Raw genomic sequence first — 20,412 nt, forward strand, 5'->3', positions numbered from 1 at the left:
GAAAAAAGTGAAAATGTGTTTTGAGCTTACAACAAAGAAAGATTTGAGTCAGAAGAAAAATGGAAAAGGAAACACAGGCAAAAAGAAAAGTGAAGGTTAAAAAAAACGGGGAAAAAGGAACAAATATAGAGAGATTCAACCGACAGGAAAAGATGTTTCTGGGTGTTTGACCCAAAATCACTTTGACCTTCTTCATTGTAATCAATGCATCCAGGCTTGAAGAAGGAAATCAAAATACAGTTCATGATCGGATGAGTGCTGCTCCTTTGTTCCTTCTTTCTCTGCTGGGGAAAGGGAGCCTGGGACTACGAAAGGTCCAAATAAAGAGGTAAAACTTGGTTATTGTGTTTCATGTGGTTGCATGAGATTTTTACAGTTGATTATGATATTTGACTGATAGCATTGTTTCTGTAATTTCCCTGTGGTCATCTATACATTTTATTCCAATTTCATGGAAGGTCTGGGTTGGATAATTTATGTCCTTAATCATGCTACTTAATGCAGCTTAGTACATTTTCAGATGAAAATAATGCCTATGATTTCTCTGATTTGCACATCTCAACTGTCAGATAACCTTAAGAGGTCAAGGCTCCAGGGAAGACAAGAAAATAAGAACTCCACTCTTGTCCAGCAACAAATTACATCTCTCCTACATCTGTCATATCTCACATGACCAACAGCTGCAGCCTGGAAACCCCTTATGCCAAGTGACAAACTGTGGATAGTCTTTAGGCAAATGCTTCACCTTCTTAACCATTCTTTCACACTCTCATTCTTCCTCATTCCATTTTGATGTTTTGACATCAAACTCTAAACCATTTCCGCGATAACACACGTGGTCGGCATCGTCGTGATGGTGTTTTCTGCTGGAGGCTGTAATCCGTGCAGTGTAGACCGGGTCTTGCGTCTGTGTGGTTGTACACACGTGTCTTTGCGTGCATGAGTGTGTGTATGTGAACTCAGTGACCTGTATTCATACCATAGGACAAAGTGATTAGCCATCGCATCATAAGCTGCTGCTTTTGGTTGGTTTTCCCTCTGTGTTTGAGTTGTTGCATCTGAGCTGTTTTGAATTAGTTTGAGGCCATTTTTTGATGATATCACATGATGGTTTAAAGTTTATTTTTGAACAGATTATCCAGTTTTAGAGCATATTGGGAATAAACAGTGGTTTCCAACCTGGGGGCAGGACCCATATAAGGGATTGCAGAAAAAACGGGGCGGGAGGTGATTAACATGCTAAAGGAGAAAAGGCATTTTCCTGCAAAATCATGTTTATTTATTCAGGCTTTCCTCTAATCTTTGCTTTTTTCCCTTATGAATTACTGGATAATTTGACCTCTTTAGACCTTTAGAAATTATAAAAAAAAACCCTGCTCGGCTGAGTCTCTCTCTATAAATTGGTGTGCTAATGCTGATATTTAACCATTAAACTTCAAGCTATGACAAGCTGACTACACACTTCAACATAGTTTAACAATATAAGCATATAAGTCAAAATAGATAGATAGAAAATAATGGATAAATGGTTGACACATCCAGCTGCTGCAATTCAAAGTGGTATTAGTTTGAATGAAAACTTGACCAAACCTACTAACAAAAAAGAAATAAAAAAGAGACCTGAACATTGACGATTTCAGGATCACTTGACATTCACATGTGCAGCCACAGATCCACCACAACCACCATTTTCTCTGTGTTGAAATACTATCAAACAATTCCATGAAGGCCATCTATCAAAGGTGTATAATGAAAGGGTACTTGAGCCTAGTTGGTACTTTTGGGGGTGCATTGGAACAACTAGTCTGAAGGATAACATTATCTGTGATTACCGGTATGTGAAAGGAATAGGATGATAGTATTCTGAACACAAATTCTTATACAGTGCAAGAGTTTCTTTTGTGAGGGCTTTTACTGCTAGAATAAATAGTTTGTGTCATGAAAATATTCCGCTCCTAAATATAGCATCATCAGAGAGAAGCAGGTCACTGTCACTGTTATCATCTGCTAATAGTTTCCTCCTTGTTTGCTCGGTATGGAAACACTTCCCTGTGCGTGCCTCACCCAGCCGTACATTGTGCTGCTCTCCGTGGTGCTGAAAGTGCAGATCAGTCAGCCTAGCAGCCTGTGAGAGTGATTGACATGGATTCGAACGGTAGGATGGATTGAACTTGACCTGAATTCAGATTTTTGAACACAGAGGATCTGCTCCAATTTTTGCTGGTAGGAAAGAGAACAATGACTCTCTACCTTTTCAGCATCTCTGCTGTTCCCCGAGCAGCGATCACATCTTTTTTTGCTGCACACCTCAGCCTCTGCTGTTGGCTGAGTTTGACATCAAGAACTGAGACAGTCATTTAACATTAACCTCTCTATCCCTTTGACCTTACCACACACAGACGCACACACATACACAATACACACTCGCTCACTCAGTTGCATCCTAACACCTTTGCACCTGAGCACCTTTCCCCCAACCAGCCACCCGTGTCCTGTCTACAATATTGCACTCCCGCTTGGCTCCTCGATCTCTCCTTCCATTCCACACCCACACATACATGAGAATCAGGGAAGTCGGACATCGGCCTCCCACAGCAGTGCGATTACAGAGTGAATAGACTGTGTGTGTTAAATGTGAGAGGAGATTATGTGGGTTTAACTCTCTGCGTCTGGCCTACAAATTTCAATCACATAACATTGCCTGTCTCTAGCATGGCAGGAAAAGACGAGAGGAAGTGTGTTTGTGTCTTGGAGGGGTATCTGATAAGGGTGAAAGAATGATGGCAGATGGGTAACACAAAGAAAAAGACGAGTAACTCAGAAAGATAAGATAGAGGGATGCAGAGAGATGGATAAAGTGGGAGACAGCAGACAATGGAAGACAGAGTGAAAATCATCTTATGTCAGTTTGGGTTTTATCCCTAATACCTGCATTTTTTTAGCCCTTTCTCATGTAATTCATCCCATTCATGTCATGCTATTAATGTCATTATGTCATTGCCTATTACTATTTATACTGGACAGAACAGATATAAAAATGGTCTTTTGTATCAACCATTCATCTATCTTGCCAGGTATTAAGATCTTAAAAAGACAGCCAGTGGGCTTCTGTCTCTCATTTTATAGCTAGTTACTAATGATATCCATTGATGTAGAGGCTCTGTAGAAAATTAGAGCCTAAATTACATCTGATAGTGTCTTTATATCTCCATTGATGTGTCTTAGCCAACACCCCATTTTCTCCCAACACAGAGAGAATTTAAGAGATAGGGCTAATCCAAGCATTGTTGACACAATCCGGGAAAAGAGATTAATTAAGTATCATTGTCTGAGAAGAAACTTCTCCGGCTCGGGGCACAGTGTCTTCCCCTGGCCTCCAGCCAAGCTGAGCTCAGCACTTCTTTACACTCCTCTACACCCGCACCCCCACAGCAAACACACACAGACAGACACACAGAAAGACACAGATCTTAAAAGATGCCTCGCTACCCCGCTCTAAACTGGAAGAGGGTGTTTTGAGAGAGAGGATATATGGTGGTCTATCTCCCCCAGGACAATTTATTCATCTGTGCTACAATACAATTGTTTTACAGCAAACATCTGTGGTATCCAGCTCCCCACGCTTGTACGGCTACAGATAGACAAGTACTTACAGTAGATATGACAGGGTTGAGCAGGCCTAAGAAGTTCAGCAGTTTGCTATTACACCCGTGTGAATACTTTTTCTGTTTTCCTGAATGACGGAGGATATCAACAGAAAAGATGAGGGTGGTCGGGGGTCAAGTTATGTGACCCATTTTCCCCTCCTATTGAGAGGCAGATTTCCAAAGGCCTCTCTGGACACACATATTAGATTAGAGATATTAGGATAATGCGTATAGGATGAGATGGATGGCTGCAGTTTGGCACACAGGGAGGAAGTTGTTTGTGTTGCGGTGACCTGAATATACTGTATGTGGGTGTCTGTATAAGTGCATGTATTAGATCAAGAAGTATTTTCAGTAATATATCAACGTGAGTCACGGTCATCTTAAAATATACTGTTACTTATAACATACTGTGTCTAAAAAAATAACAACACAAATATGGAAAAATGGAAAAATTTTCTTTATTTTTCAATGAACTGTTGCTTATTTGCATTATTTGCTTTATATGACATGGTACACAACTGTCAAGACATTTAACTAAAAATTATTGAATAAAGCATTTTGATCAAAACCTTTACAATTACTTTTCTTTAGAGGGGAATCCGCCAAGGTTCATATTTGTTTGGTCAAAAATGTGTCTTTTTAAAGTCAATATTTTAGCAGTATTTTCATACTGGAAAATAGTCAAGTTTTAGGATTTTTTTACTCTATGCTATTTTATTCAGTGTTTGAATTTATTTCATTATCAGTTTTAAGTGTCACTTAAATGATGAGCATTTCAGTTATTCCTCAGCAATGCACTTTGATTGTATACATGCTCCTTCTCTTCATACCTGTCTGATATATGAATGTTGCCTGTATGTCTGACCCTTACCAATTAACTAACTCTGTCTCCCTTTCTCTCATTCTAACAGTCAACAGTGAGGATGTTGTCTCTACGCGGCTGTATTTTGTGAACGCCTCCCTGCAGCGGGTGACCTTCTCCAGCTCGGTGGGGGTGTCCCTGCCCTGCCCTGCGGGCGGCGCCCCCCATGCCGTCCTGCGCTGGTACCTGGCCGCCGGAGACGACATTTACGACGTACCCCATATCCGCCACGTGCATGCCAACGGCACCCTCCAGCTCTACCCCTTCTCCCCCTCTGCCTATAACAGCATTATCCACGACAACGAGTACTTCTGCACTGCTGAGAACCAAGCAGGCAAGATTCGTAGCCCCAGCATCCACATCAAAGCAGGTGAGGGTTGGACACACTAGATGCAAACTAAGCAAATGGTGAAAGGGGTAGTTTAATTACTGGGGAACTTCACTAATATTTCTTCTTTTGAGGGTCTCTGTATGCATTTTGAAGATATTTTGAATGGTGACATTACCCTAGTTTAGCTAAATTTTTGGATGGCTCTCTTGAATCAAGCACAAGTTTAATCAAACTGCACGCATAGGCATGAACTGTAAAGAATAATGAAAGCCTGTCCCCACCTCCTTCCATTTATTTGGAAATCAATCAGAGTGAGGTGGGGGGTGCCAGTGGCGTCGCTTTATGCTAAGCTAGCTCAGTAGCACCTCCATTCGGCTTGCTAACACTATTAAGAGTGACATGGAGAGCCTCTACAAGTTGGGGGTGTAAACATTGTGTGCCCGCTTAAATCAGACTACCATGAAATGTTAGCCGGCGTGTAATTTAAGTTTCAACCTCCTAAAAAGGCATCTACAGTTTTTAATCTGCAAAGCTGACAACATTTATACTATTTGTAGCCTAGCTGGCGGACCCTGCCAGACACAAACCGGGGATGTTGTGGTTCACAGTTGGCACCTTTACCCCAAGGCTAACAGGGCACCCTAACAACATTTATACTATTGATAGAATTCTTCATATACAATGTATATGAATGTATTGTGTTAACAACAATATTATGTTGTGTGTAATTTCTTAAAATTGTGTAATAACAAAGAGAGTGGGAGATCAGTGCTTTTTCTGGATTCCACATTTTTTGCTCCAATGATATTAACTCATTCTTAGACTTGCACAATATTTAAAGGTGTACTCCAGAAATTTAGTACTGGACCTTCATTAAGATGGGGTACTCACAAGAGACAGATTAAAATAAGAATGGTCAAAATTAAAGCACCTGTGGTTGAGATTTCCTGACTTTTATTCCCTGGTATGGGTCAGGCTTAAAAAAACACTGGATCCTACAATTCCTACAATGTAACTCAATATTGTCTATAGACCCTCCCTCCCTGGTAAATGCCCACTTCTTTCAAACTCCACATATCCAGTTTGTAACAGACTTTCTGTTAAAAATGTTAAATCTCAAGCCCAGTCCAAGATAACCCTGATGACATCATTAAGGTTGTTTTTTCAAAAGTCCTTTAAGGGCCACAGAAGACGTTATACAACTGTTGAGTAGTGCTCCTCGTAAAGTAAACTGATCCTCATGTGTTAAATTGGTGAGTGCCCCTTTAAGAGCACTAAGGTTATACCTAAAATAATCCCTTTCTGGTCATTCCCAAATATTTCACTTTGCTATGTCTTTATAAAAATGTGTCTGAATACCCAGCTGGGAGCAGTTTACTTTGGCACACATTAAAATCGTCACAACAGTATTACCTAGCTACATCCCAGCATCTGTAAATATGGTCTCCCAAACGGCAGTCATATTGGCATCCTAAACCAACAACTTCTCTCAGTGGGGGTGAAGTGTCTCAAAGTGCAGTGTCTTGACCCTGTGTATTAAAAATCCTCTAGAAGACAGACACACAGCCACATAGACAGTTGGTTTGGTGACCTGTCCGCACTCCCTGCCAAGGTCAAAGCTGGAGAGAGGCGCTGAACACACTGAGGGAAGGTGTTACTGCTCTCTCTCTCTCTCTCTCTCTCTCTCTCTCTCTCTCACTCACACTCAGACACACACACACACACACACACACACACACACACACACACACACACACACACACACACACACACACATAAACATCATAAACACATGAATATGACCTAATGTGAGACTCAGTGGATACACGTGTATACATGCATGCATGTATGTTCACATGCATATGGACGTGCACGCACCAACTCAGACACATACACACTTACATGCACACCAGCCTGTGCATAGCTCATGCCAGCAAGCCTCCTGTCTCCCAGTCTCTCCATCTGTCCATGGCCTGGAAAGTCCCCTAACTAAACACACACACACACACACACACACACACACACACACACACACACACACACACACACACAGAGCCATTTTCGTCAAGCTGGCTCTTGGTGTTTAGTTGCCAGCTCTTTGTCAGGGTGTTTGGCAGAAAATATTTTGGAGAGTCAGCTACAGACATGGAAAGATGTGAACAGAATCATGAAAAAAAGTGGATTTTCAGGTCATGGTAATAGCCAGGCAGACATTTTGACTGTGTTGATCAATCCTGCATGAAGAGACAGTCAGCAGTTCCCTACCCTACACATGGATGCGAACAAAATTATTCTCCAAAATGCTGCTGGATTCTCTTCCTCACCACCGCATGCACACACACACTCATATGGCCTGTGTGGTCCCTTGAGGAGGGCAGTCCCTCCAGCGTGAGAGTGACCTTCTAGCCAGCCTCAGTGTTGGGATGACCTTCCCGCCCAAATAATTACAACAATTAATCAATTAAATGCTGAGGCAACCACAACTCCACAGCTCCATAACCAGGGCTCACGTGCATGTGTGTGCACCTCATTACCTCCAGAGTCCTACACAACACGCACACGCTCACGTACACACTCACACACATACACAACCCTGCAGTTGCCATGGGCGACAGAGGCGTGAGCGCTAGGGTGTGGCATGCCCTGTCTCAGGTGGCGCAGGAGAATGATGACAGCTGACAGTTCACAGTGTGACACCCCCAAAAATCTACCCCACCCCCACTCCCCCTCGCCATCCGTCCCGTTCTCCCTCCCTCTCTCTCTCCCCTCTCTTCACATCTTCACATCTCTCTCTATCCCTCTCCCTCTTTGTCACCCTCTCCCATGCATGCTGATTGTGGTCCAATAATAGCACCAGCACCTGTCTGGATAGCTCTACATTTATGAAAATCACTATGTGGGCTGCTTGTTTTCCTGTGTATGTTTTTATTTGCCTTTCATATTGCGACTAATCTAGTTTTCTGTAATCGTTTTACTCAGTACTTATTTGATAGTGTCATTCTAAATACCAATCAATCTATTGCACACATTTATTTGTTGGTTTAAAAATGTTAAATTGTTTGATAGATTTCAGAATTAGGCAGCTAAACAGCTATTAAATAATAATTACTTTTAGGACAAAAACTATTTTAGGATTGTTACAGAAAGAATTACCATATACTGGAGTGTATATGGCACTCCAAAGCAATGTCATGGACATCTTCAATTTGGTCTTCATCCTGGACTAGTTCATTCTCAGATTGAGGTCCTCGTAGTTTGCTCCTTAACTACAAATCATGTGTATTTGCTGATGAATAGTGCTGATCATTTTCAGATGCATTCTGTAGACTTTCAGATTTTTGTACGTCTTTTCTTGCTTTTCAGGCAACCATTGGTTTCTGTTCATTCAAGTATGGTATAAAAATCAACTAGCAAACTTTTAAAACTTGCTTGAGTTGCGTAATTCATCATACCAAACATAATGTCTGTTATTTTCTCCCCACTACTGTTACATGATAATGCAGTTTGAAGTCCAGATTGATTTGTCACAACAATTAGATAACTAGAACAAAAATGAAAGCAGACTTGATGTTCGCTGTGATGCATTACGCAACTCAAGTAAATTTCAAAAGTCTGCCATTTAATTGCCAAACCATATGGAAATTAATTGAATCCAATGGATGCTTGGAAAGAAGGAAAATTACATTTAAAAATCTGAAACAATACACCATGTTTTGCAAAATACATCACATATTATTTGAGTTAAATGGGCTAAACATGCAAAATCACTTGTAAGGTCTTTTAAAAAGATATTTTTTCAATAAACAAAATGATCAAATGAATTGAAAATGTATTTGCTTGTAAACTGTTTTTTTTATTACTCACTCCCATTCTATACACCATATGTGCTTCAGCATGCATTTATGTTGGATGGATTCTTTTGCACCACTGGTAATTATTATTGTATAGCTGTTTCACATTCTCTCTAAACTGGTTGCCTTAGATTAACAGTTGGGAGTAGAAAAATGAAATTCCAAAAGTACAATGATGTTTTTAAAAAATAATTCCTTAGTTGTTCTCAGTTATTTGGCTGGTGGAACTTTAACCCTTTAAGTTAGGTTTTCAAAAAACTACACACATATTGATGTTTTATTACACATATTAATTATATGTAATGATAAACAGAATCATTTCTGATAAATGTATTGTTCATTTTACCTACAGGTAACTCTACTCATCCGTGGAGACTGGGTTTCTACCCGTTTCAGTTTTGAAACTGACTTATGCCTTTCAGAAGGATGAGGAAGGCAATCGGTTGAGTTTTCAAAGAAATCTGTCAATTTTTAAACCTAGTATTATCAAAGAAAAAAGGCAGAAAATAAATTTCACATCAACAAAAAGATTCAGTATAAAGCCATTTTTGTGAATTGGATCTTAACCCCTAAAGCAAAGCTTTTCGTGTGTGTAACATATCTAGCAGTTTGGCAGAATCTATAGCCTCAGGAATAAGGAATAAGGCCTCACTGTATTTTAAGAATCCCCTCTCTTCTCCTCTCACATCTGAGCACCTACTCCCAGTGCATTTTGCATTTTTTTTTATCACTTTCTCTTCTTTAAGATGCACAAATCCTTTTCACTTTTGGTAACAAGGACCCAATGACAGATGTGTGAGTTCACTCACCTTTCACGCAGTCATTTGTGCTATAAAAATATTCTATAAGTCCAAGGGTTTCATGTTTTGTGCACCCAATACTTCCGTACACAAACTTAATAAAATGAAATGAGGACACCTGCTCAATGAACTCACCTCATCTTCCTTTTGTCCCAACTAAAACACACAAACCTATGTAGTCTCGGGCCAAGGCAGCAGGTGTTTCGATCCCTTTCCTCCATCTGCCCTCCTCATCTTTTCTCTGGCTGACATTTCCTTACTAATACAGTAAGTAGGGTCCCTGAACATGATACACAAGGTTTTTCTTATCCTATCCATTCAGTAATGAAACCTGCATTCATTCATTTCTCCTGTATTTCATTATTTTCTCCTTCTCTATCTTTCTCGTTCTCTGTGTTTTTGCTGCTTGCTTTATGAATAAGTAAATGCAGTATTTGGTTTCCCCGTCGTTAATTATTGAAGCGACAGTGATACAAGACTTGCCTCCCAGTGCGCCCAGTGCACCAGACCCATGTTTTAGCTCGTTCCTAGGCAACCAGCCTGCATATAGTCAGGCATCAGTAACATCCTAATGATTCTGCTGCGCATGCGATGAGGGGGAGTGCAATTTACACACAAATCAGTTGGGCTACCATTTGCATCCTGTCACAAGGCTTAAGAGAATGAATATGTATTTTTTGTTCCCTCTGTGTCTTTCATATCTTGGAAGAGGAACGTGTGTTAAATGACAATGCTATCACAACAGGTGCCTCTTATTGGAGCTGGTAACATGGTTGTGTACAAGGGCATGTTGCCATACAGGGCTTTTTTGTCTGATTTTAATGGGGAGAGGAGTGGTTGAACAACACTTTTTAGAGGTTAGCAGATGTAGGACAAGTTGGGGTCAAAGCAGAGGAAGTACAAACCTGAGGTGACCTTGACTGGATTTGAATCTCCACTGAATTGACATGTGATGACTGTCATCATTTCCAGCAAACATCTACAAGCTGTCAAGCTGCTTTTAAATACTCTATGAGAGGCACAGTGGGCATTTGGGATTTGCCTTGCTATTGACGAGAGGCAGAAGGGTCAATCAGAGAGTAAATAAAAGATTGAAAGAATTGGCTTGGCCACAACAGCCGAGCCTAATCAGTCGATCCTGGCTATTGATCTGCAGAAGAAGACTTGACTGGAATTATTTGTCCTTTAGCTTTGACTTTTTTACAAATGAGGCTTCAGCTCACATTAGCAGCATGTGTGTCAGGTGACCAAAGTGAGAAGTAATATGCTCTCTAGAGGATATCTTACTGCAACTATTAATTTAGCAGAGATACAAAGTAGCATGAGTAACACCATGTTTGATATTCTAAAGACCCTAAATCCAATGTAATGAACCTCATCTATGTTTGGCATGTTCACATATATGATGCAAGGTTAAATTTCTACAATGATGACAGAATAGTCCCTGCTCTACTCCAGTCTTAGCTCCTTCACAAGTCAGGAATGAAGAAAGAAAGGGTCCAAGGTTCAGCCAATTATGAAAAAGTAGAACAGTGTAAAAGCAATGGACGGAATCAGACAAAGACTTGGGAGATTAAACTTCGGACTTGGACTTTAAGGTGAAACACTCCCCACCATTTGAACAAGGACACCGACTTTGGCTCCACTGGGTTCCAGTGACAGTGGTGGCTGGCATAAAGCATTATTAATGACCAAGGAAACTGGCCTTCAGGCTAGGCGTTAATTATATCACTGGAGAGCTGGGGGAGAGAGCGAACACACGGGAGGGTGGGGCCACTCCTTGTGTTGTGTGTGTATGTGTGTTTTACATTGTTAAACCATTACTGTCCTCATTTCTAAGGGAAGCCTGGTTGAATAGCAGTGACAGATTGTGTTAATTTGTGATGCCAGAAACACTCCCCAACATCAAGCTCTCTGAGATCTCATCTAAATCTGTAATTGTGTTTTTTTTAAAAATCCTATTCATATCCGATAGTCTAAGTTTTGTACTTGTACTTGTATTAAGTTACTGGAGAAAATGTTGGCAAAGCCCCTTTAAACAAATGAGATCAGGGTGGAGGGTAAGCCTGCATAGTTCAGCTCAGTTCAATTCAGAAAGGTCAGTGTTCATTCAGTCAAGCTAGCATGCCCTTGAACTACCAGTCTCTCCTACTTACGAAAATAATCCATTAATTTAATTTCACTTAACTTAATTTATTTAATGAAAATGTATGCTCTGATTCAGCATTTCACATTTCTCACTAATCTAAATGTGACAGAGTTAACTGGAGAGATAATTTGGTTAGCTACAGGCTACTGTTTTCATCATTAAGCCTGTCTTAATCACCACCATCCTTTCTGTACACTGGCACAGATTCACAGCCTAGTGCTCTGTATGCCATGTGCAGGGGGTGTGTTTTTGATGCCTGGCACCTGCATGTGACAGGTCCATCGGCCGTGAGCAACCCTCCACTCCTCGCCGTCTCATAGCATCTGTGGCGTTGTTCTTTAAAAGGCCACAGGCCACTCACTGTGTATCCCCTCCAACGCAGCTCCATGTCAGCCCTCTTTACAATCATAGTGTGACTTCAAAACTGGGACTAAAGAGAGAAACACTGGTTTAATGTAGTTGAACAGAACACCAAACAAGTTTGTTTACTGGACCTGCCCCTGCTTTTACTATGGGTTAAACGGGACAGAATGATGTCAAGTGTACAGTGTCAACATGTATAGTAAATAAGAGTGAAGTGTTACTTTTATACATGCCTGAAACAATTAGTCGATTAATCAATTAGCTCTCATCTTTGGGATTTGGACTGTTGTTCGGACAAAACAAGCAATATGAAGATTCCACCTTGGGCTCTGGGAAATTGATCAAAGTGAGAAGTGTTACTGCTACCATCAATTTTTTTGAAGTACAATGTTGCATGGTAACACCACAACCATCTGCCAATGGTTTGGTGTCCTAAAGGCCTAAAATGGCAAACATTAGCTAGTTCCAGTTTTGCAAATGTGACGATTTGATGCTTTTCTGTGTTTTATATCATTATAAATTGAATGACTTTGGGTTTTGGACTGTTGTTCTCACAAAAAAAGCAATTTGAAGATGTAATCTTGGGCTCTTGGAAACTGTGATGGACATTTTTAACTATTCTCTGGCATTCTCTGACAACTAATTGATCAAAATAATTGTTACCTGCTGCAAAAAACAAACTAGGTTGTCTATTAGTAACTTTCACTTTCACCACTTGTCATAGGGCAAAAGATCATGGTTTATTGAACCTTATTCTCCCATTCTGAGACATCCACTCTCACCAACAACCAACATCCTTCCATTGACTAACTTCAGTTATTTTCTCCAAACAACAGTGTTCAGGGAGCCCTACACAGTCCGTGTGGCCGACCAGCGTTCCATGCGGGGTAATGTTGCCGTGTTCAAGTGCCTCATCCCGTCAGCCGTCCAGGAGTATGTCAGCGTGGTGTCCTGGGAGAAAGACACCGTCTCCATCGTCCCAGGTAGGAAAGATTCACCAAAAACACAAACTAAGTCAGTCTTCAGACAAAACCAGCCTCACATCCACCTTGTGTTACTGTCACTGCAAACTCCATTTGTATGACCATGTGAGCTATATTTGGCTAAGTGTGTGCTTGTTGTGTTTGATCAGGTGGTGGATAATAATGCAAAGCAAATTGATCTAATGTCATCCCAATATGTTGATGGACTCAAGAACATTTGCCCTTAGAGAAATGAGAAATTTCTGCTGTTATTTTTAAACTGAATAAATCCCAAACCACAGATACTGAGTTCTGTCAGTATTTTAAAAATGTGATTTTCTTTCAGATTTTATTGTAATAAAGATTTTCTCCTTGTTTGCCATGTTTGTGATTGTTGACAGCCCTTAATCGATACTAATCAATTTAATTGTGTCACTGACATCCCCTGTTTCGTCAGTGAGAGAAGATGGAGGAAGGTGTAATAAATGGTCCAATCATTTAAAAAAGAAGTTTGATGAAATGGCCTTTGCCTGGCACAGCCCTGGCTCCTCACTCACAAACTGACACTACTGTGGTTAATAGCTGCGTTACAGGGATAAATCAGGCATTAGTAGACATGTTGTGTGTGTGTGTGTGTGTGTGTGTGTGTGTGTGTGTGTGTGTGTGAGTGAGAAGGACTGAGGGGTGTGTGTGGGCTGGGGGGATCTAATTTGATGAGTGATAGATCTGCTTAGCTGCTCATCACAGTCACCCAAAAGAGAGCAGCCACACCTCTAGGGCTCTGCTGTGTCTGTAGCTGTTCTCTCTGCTTAATCTGATCCTCTATTCAAATCATTCGATGTTTAACTGAGGAATAATAATATCAGTTTGAAACTGAGCCTTCTACATGCTGCTGTATGTCATGTCTACATGTGCTGTGTGTGTGTGTGTGTGTGTGTGCAGGCTTATGTGGTGTTAACATTTGCTCCGTGGAGCAGTGACAAATTGCAGGGTGTCAGATGAGACTGTTTAGGTCAGATGATATGTATTGCTCCCTCTGCCCCTTATCTCGCTCTCTGATACCGAGCACCTCTTTCATCTCTCTCAGTAGTGTGTGTATAGAGGTGTGTGTGTGTTTGTGTGCCTCTTTGTATGGCTCTGTCCTTCACACGGGAGCACTCATTGATCCAGCACAGCTGTAGAGTGTGTCTGTGTGTGTGTGTGTGTGTGTGTGTGTGTGTGTGTGTGTGTGTGTGTGTGTGGCCTGAGGGGGGTTTCCAGTCTGGATCGATAAAGCTTGCTGTTGGATTCCCCTCTCTCTTGTCACAGATCCCTCTGTGTGAGAGTGGTGAGACCGGGCCAGTCTGTTTGACAGTAAAACATGGACATATGAACAAGCAAGAGCATGTGTGTGAACATGTATACACACACGTGCAAACACACATACTCATATATTCACATGAGCAGCTTTCTGTGGCTAAGCTGATGAGGACAAGTCATTCATATGCTTTAATAAAAAAGCTGCAATATAATTTGCCCTTCAGTTTACAGTGAAGAGTCTTCATAAGTTTTGATCATTTCCAGATGTTCAAGAATTGGATGAAATTATGGATATTCATTTATTTATTTACACACTATATATATTTACTGTGTAGAAAATACAGTATATTCTTGAAGTGGTAAATAATATGAAACACACATTTTAGAGCTGAAATGATTATTTGATCAATTCAATACATTTTCAACAGAAAAATAATGGCTATTTTGACTATTTTGATAATCAATTAATCATTTTAGTTAATTTTCACTTGCTTTTTTCCAGCTTCTCCAGTGTGCAGATGTGCTGCTTTTCTCTGTTGTATATCATTGTAAACTGAATATTTTTGGGTTATGGATGATGGAATCTAGCAAAACAAGACATGTGAAGGTGTCACCTTAATTATTTTCTGGCATTTTATAGACAATTGATTGATTGATTGATTGATTAATCAATTGATGCAGAAAATAATCGTTAGGTTATTCGATAATGAAAATAATCCTCCTACAGTACACCATCTGAATTTGCATATGAAAATATTTGAGAGCTTTTTTGTTGTCCATCTTACACTCTCTCTCTTTCTCTCTCTAGGGCTAATGAATAGGTCTTATTAGTAACACAGTGCTCCTCTTCTTCTTTCCGTCCATCCTTGGCTCAAAGCCTCCTCATCTCTCTCCCTCCCTGGTACAGACTGGTAGCCTGTGTCAGCATCATGGCCACACACACACACTCACTCAGAGTGCACGTGTGCGCCCCTCCCACCCAACTACAATCCACCACACACCTCATCCATCCATCCATCCATCCACTCCATTTATCAGCTCCTGGTGGCATGTACAGCTTTCTCTCTTTCGATAGCACTCGAGATGCTCTAGTGGTTTGCCATTTATTAGGGACAGTGTATGCCAAGGTACTGGCTTGACAGGATGACACATGTCACACAGACGGCTGCGTTGGTCAATAAAGCTGAGTTTGAATGGGCTTTGATGAAGAGGCAGGAGGGTGTTTGCTGACAGCTGGCCTCACTGCGAGACGACCCTGCCTGGGTGTCGTGTCACTATTTGACAGCCAAATCTGTTTGCGTTGGGGCCTGTTCATGGAGCAGTGTGTGCGTGAGGTGGGGGGGGGGTTTAGACAGATAGATAGACAGGCAGACAGACAGTCAAACAGAGGAGGACTTTGTGTGTTGACTGGCTATCCTGGTTTTTACTCCCCTGTCACACCTCCCCTTCTCCTGTTATCTCTCTATCTAGCCATGTCTCTCCCTCTAATTGATGGTTTGCTGGTGTTGCCGTTGGTTAGAAAATTAGCATTTGTTTGCTTGTCAGTTAAGGAACTGAAAGAGGATGCTCTGTTGACGGATGTGTATGAAGGAACTTCATCTGTGTGTGAGTGTGTGTCACTTTGTTGGTATCCATCTCCTCCTCCAGTTGGAGCTTAAAACAGTGTGAGTTTTATCTGGTCACCATGGTAACGGGTGCGAACCGGCGGGCGGAATAAGAAAGGTGTGAGGATGCATCGCTGCCTGATTTTTATTAGTGCATCACCACGGCTCAGCTCCGCCACACTCGAGCACACACACAAACACACAAACAGACACAGAGGACATAGCTGCATATTTACATACAGTACACTTCAGTGACAGGTAGTGTAGATATACATGTCGTCACTGTCAGGAGAATGAATCTTTTATCCTCAAATGTCCAGATAAACCTTTGTAACACTTTTCTTTCTCTCGCTGACTGCAGTTTTATAAGTTAAACATTTCATGGTGCATGGTCCTGAATAGAATGATGATGCTGTGTGTGTGTATGGGTGGTTTTTGGGTGATTCTGTGTGCATGTACGGTACACATTAGACCGAGACCATTAAATTGGCTGGGCCAATTTATCGTCAAATATCACCGTATTGCAGAAATATCGGTATCTGCATATATGTCAGTTGATAAGTAAATAAAAAAAATACATTAGAGCCAAAGATATGTCTAAAGGCATTTAGCGTCATTGTCTCCATTACAAAGTTGCAAAACAAATTTAAGTAATGCTTGACAAAAATGTTATATATTTACTGTGCGTATCATCATGACTAGCATAATCTTCAGTGTACTTCAGTACAAATTTGTACTATATGTAGTCAGTTCAGTCTCTTGGGAGTTAAGAAAAACATGACTAATGACTAACTATGATAAAAATATACAGAGAACAGTTTTTTTATGTTTCATTGTCTTGAACTGAAAGAAATTGAAAGTACTGTAAAATTTCACACAACTGTTACATTTTATACAATCTACTACATTTTAAAAATGTTTGCGTTTTAAGAAAAAAATGTATATAGAATATTACAACAATATTAATCATAACTTGTTTAAAAGTTTCTGTGGATTCATTGAGTCATTGATTGGTTGATATAGTGGGAGAGAGACAAAGAGTAATGAGGGCGAAGAGGGAGTGGAAAAGTGTGATGTCTGTGTTTTTGCATTCATTGATTGTGGTTGTTTAATCCCCCTTCTCTTTAACACACACTGCCTCTCTCTCTGTGAAGTGTAGCGTCACCACAGCTGCTGCAGCTTCTGTCCCAGTCTCCATTTTGTGGCCACTCTGCAGAGACCCTATACTCTTTCTACCCCTCTGTCTATCCACCCTTCTCTTAACTTTCTCTCTCACCCTTCCTTTCTAGAGGCACTTATTAGGAGATGGTGAAGTGACAAAGCATCATCGTTTCCTTCTACTCCATCAAACCTGAAAGTGAACAACAGATAGCCACAAAAAAAAGCAGAATAGGCAGAAAAAGAAAGACAAAGTGGCACAAAAGCATGACATGCTAAATTATGCAGATGGCAAAGTGGGCATAGGATGGAGGGATGATGGAATAAGGCTGGTAGGTATATGAGGACATATGAGAGGATGTGCAGCTGGACAAAGAGAGAGGTGTGTGTGCTCGGTTTTCTTGCTGTCCCCAGCACCCCAGGGAGGAAGAGGAGGCCAGGGGCTCTAAAGCTGCTGTGTCCTGCCATTAAAGATGCATCTGACAAGTGCTTAATGCCCCCCTACCTACCCTCTCCTCCATCTCTCTTTCTCCTTGAGACTTTTTGTATTCATCCCTGTTCTGACCATTAACCATTACACACATCGTTCGCATCTATGTGTGTTTGTCTTTAGGATGGTAGCAGTTTGTACCAAGTGTGAGGGGTGGGGGGAAGAGGGCACAGGGTAGCTGTGGAGTGGAAATAGGTGGTGTTTACTTATTGATGTGTGTTTATGGGCTGTGGTGTGTGTGTGTGTGTGTGTATGTGTGTGTGTGTGTGCGTGCGTGCGTGTGTGTTTGTGTGTGCGAGTGTGAACCTGGCAGTGATTCGTGTTAGGTTGGGTTATTTATTCAGCACTCGTGTTTGGATGTTTTACAGAGAGAACAGGTGCAGAGCGACTCTGAGCGCGCTCTGTTTGAGCGGACTCTGTTTGTGTGTGTGTGTGTTAGTGAGAGAGAGAGAGAGAGAGAGAGAGAGAGAGAGAGTAAGACACAGGGGCATTCACTGCCATCCAGGCACTGATAGGGCCGCAGTGTGTATCTGAGTTGTTGACATGATTTGAGTGTTGAGAGGAAATGATGATTTGTAGCTTTTAAGATCCACTGAGACATTAATGTCCAGATTATTTGTGGAATGACTGAGACAGACAGATAGGTAGGTAAGTAGATAGATAGATAGATGCTGTACATGGACAGGAACATGGATGTTTTGTGTAGAGATTGTAATGGCGGGAGAGATGGAGGGAGATTGAAGAAGGGAGGGAGGTAGGAAGTGAGAGAGGGCTGTGCACGAGGAGAATTTCAATGGCACTCCAATCATGCAGGCAGTCTCGTTAGCCCAGGGAACATTTGCATAGCGCTTCGGCGAATTCATTTGGCCTTACTCAGAGAAGATGGCTCCCTTTCCTCTCTGCTAGTTAGTTATTCATTAACCGCATGCAGCCAAGGTGTGTGCGAGTATATGCATGTGAATTCGTCTGTGTGTTTGTTTGTTTCTGACCTGCCAACCGACATGCTTTTAATTTTATACTGTCCTTGTTGTTTCTGAATGAGATCATTGCTCGCTGTGTTTGTAACGCGGTGGCACGTCTGCATCTTTCTGACTGAATGGATACGTGCCTCGTCTCATATCCTCCTGCATATATACTTACAATAGTAGTGTAAGTACGTGCCAGCAGACTGAATCGCTGTCAGATATTTTGCCAAATGCAGAACCGACGTCAGAGCATTACTCATCACCCACCATGATCTCCTCGCCAACACCCTCTTCCTCAAACAGTGATGCTGTGCCTCAACTTTGTGGATCACTGCTGCATTCCTCCTCCTCCTTCTCCTCCTCCTCCAGCCCAAGGAACTAATTAGGAAAAAACTACATGATAGGGGTTCAGACAATCAGATCTATACTTGAGGCCATCACTAATGGGGATCATGACTTGCTTTAAAAAGCAAGTCACTTGCAGGGTGGGGTAAGAGTGTGTGTGTGTGTGTCAGGGGTGGAGGGCGTTGGGGGAGGAGGGTGGTGTCAGTGAGGAAGCACAGCCAGTAAGTGAAGATGACACACATAATGAAGAATACAGTGGATGTGTTATTCTAATTATCCCACTGACACCGGTTTGCAATCTAATGTTGTTTGACAGTGCACAACAACCATGGTGGAGAAATGTGTGTGTGTGTGTGTGTGTGTGTGTGTACATTTGTATGTATGTGCATTGGTGTGTGTGAATTTGCAAGCAAGCATTTGCTAGAGTCTGACAGTGTTTGTCACATCTGCCTGAGCAAAGAATGAAGTGAATTTGTTTTGTGTGACCTTTCCTAAAGATAAGTTGTTCTGTTATTATTCAGTGCTCCATGCTTTTAATTTGGATTTGATAATACGTAGGTACTGTAGGTTTATCTAAAAAGTAACTGAATTAGATTACATATTTGCTTTAAATGGCAAGTACTCTTAAAGGACTCGTGTGTAACATTTAGAAGGAGCAATTGGCAGAAATGGAATATAATGTTTATAAGTATGTTTTCATTAGTGTATAATCACTTGAAAATAAGAATTGTTGTGTTTTCATTACCTTAGAATAAGCCGTTGAAGCGGAGGGTGAGGCGAGCGGTATTCAAATGGTTGCAATCTGCAAGTTCACCGGTAGATGCCACTAAATCCTATACACTGCTCCTTTAAATGGCACACATTTTAGTCTCTCATTCTTTGGTGGGATTTATTTGGAAAATGTGATGGTGAACTTTTTGAATAGATAAACATCACAGTCCTTTGGATGAATATGTTTTGCTCATATGCAATAGTTCTGAAAATAAACCTGGCTACACCAGCTTTTTTGACTTGAAGGGGCCCTGTGGAGTTTTCTTGTAAGCAAAATTTTTTTTTTCTTATATTTACACTCAGTGGTACTCAACAAAAACATTGTGTTTATCTTAAGGCCGCACAAACGTGTTCAGTGCATCTCTTTCCTCTTTGCAAAGCAAATTTAATTTTTTTTTTTAAATTGTACATTGTTTACATCTGTGTTTACTAGCTTGCAGTCTTCTTCTTCATTAGTTTTCTTTGCGCGTTACCACCAACTATAAATGAGCAGAATGGCGTGAAACCAGCTGCAGAATGTGTACCACCCGCATGCTGATGTGTGCATAATACAAACAAACAAAACGGGGACACACTCGTTAAGACATGGCTATAGTGCTACTAGTGGTCAAAAACTCCATAGGGCACCTTTTAAAAGTATTATCTTTAATCATTTATTTAAGCAATATTAAACAAATATCTTGATACTATTAATTCTAGTTGCCTATTGTCACTGAACATAGTGCAGGGTGTTTTTCAGCCTTTTGTGGCCCATGACCCCATTTTTAGCTACCAAAAATTACAAGACCCCTGTTATTAGAGAGTTGTCACAT

At 41.0% G+C, this 20,412-nt stretch overlaps 1 protein-coding gene across 3 annotated transcripts in view; it reads left to right on the top strand.

Moving 5' to 3' along the window:
- Positions 1-20,412, top strand: part of LOC122878762 (Down syndrome cell adhesion molecule-like protein 1 homolog) — a 98,456-nt gene that overhangs the window by 5,483 nt on the left and 72,561 nt on the right. For all 3 annotated transcript variants that reach the window (XR_006378532.1, XM_044202082.1, XM_044202083.1), the window contains exons 2-3: positions 4,562-4,882; positions 12,843-12,989. Coding sequence is in view for 2 of the 3 variants with exons in the window: in XM_044202082.1 (XP_044058017.1) it covers positions 4,562-4,882; positions 12,843-12,989 (468 nt within the window). In the remaining variant the exon portion in view is untranslated. The remainder of the gene's footprint in view (positions 1-4,561; positions 4,883-12,842; positions 12,990-20,412) is intronic.

The sequence above is a fragment of the Siniperca chuatsi genome, linkage group LG7 (genome assembly GCF_020085105.1).
Source record: "Siniperca chuatsi isolate FFG_IHB_CAS linkage group LG7, ASM2008510v1, whole genome shotgun sequence".
Lineage (NCBI taxonomy): Eukaryota > Metazoa > Chordata > Actinopteri > Centrarchiformes > Sinipercidae > Siniperca > Siniperca chuatsi.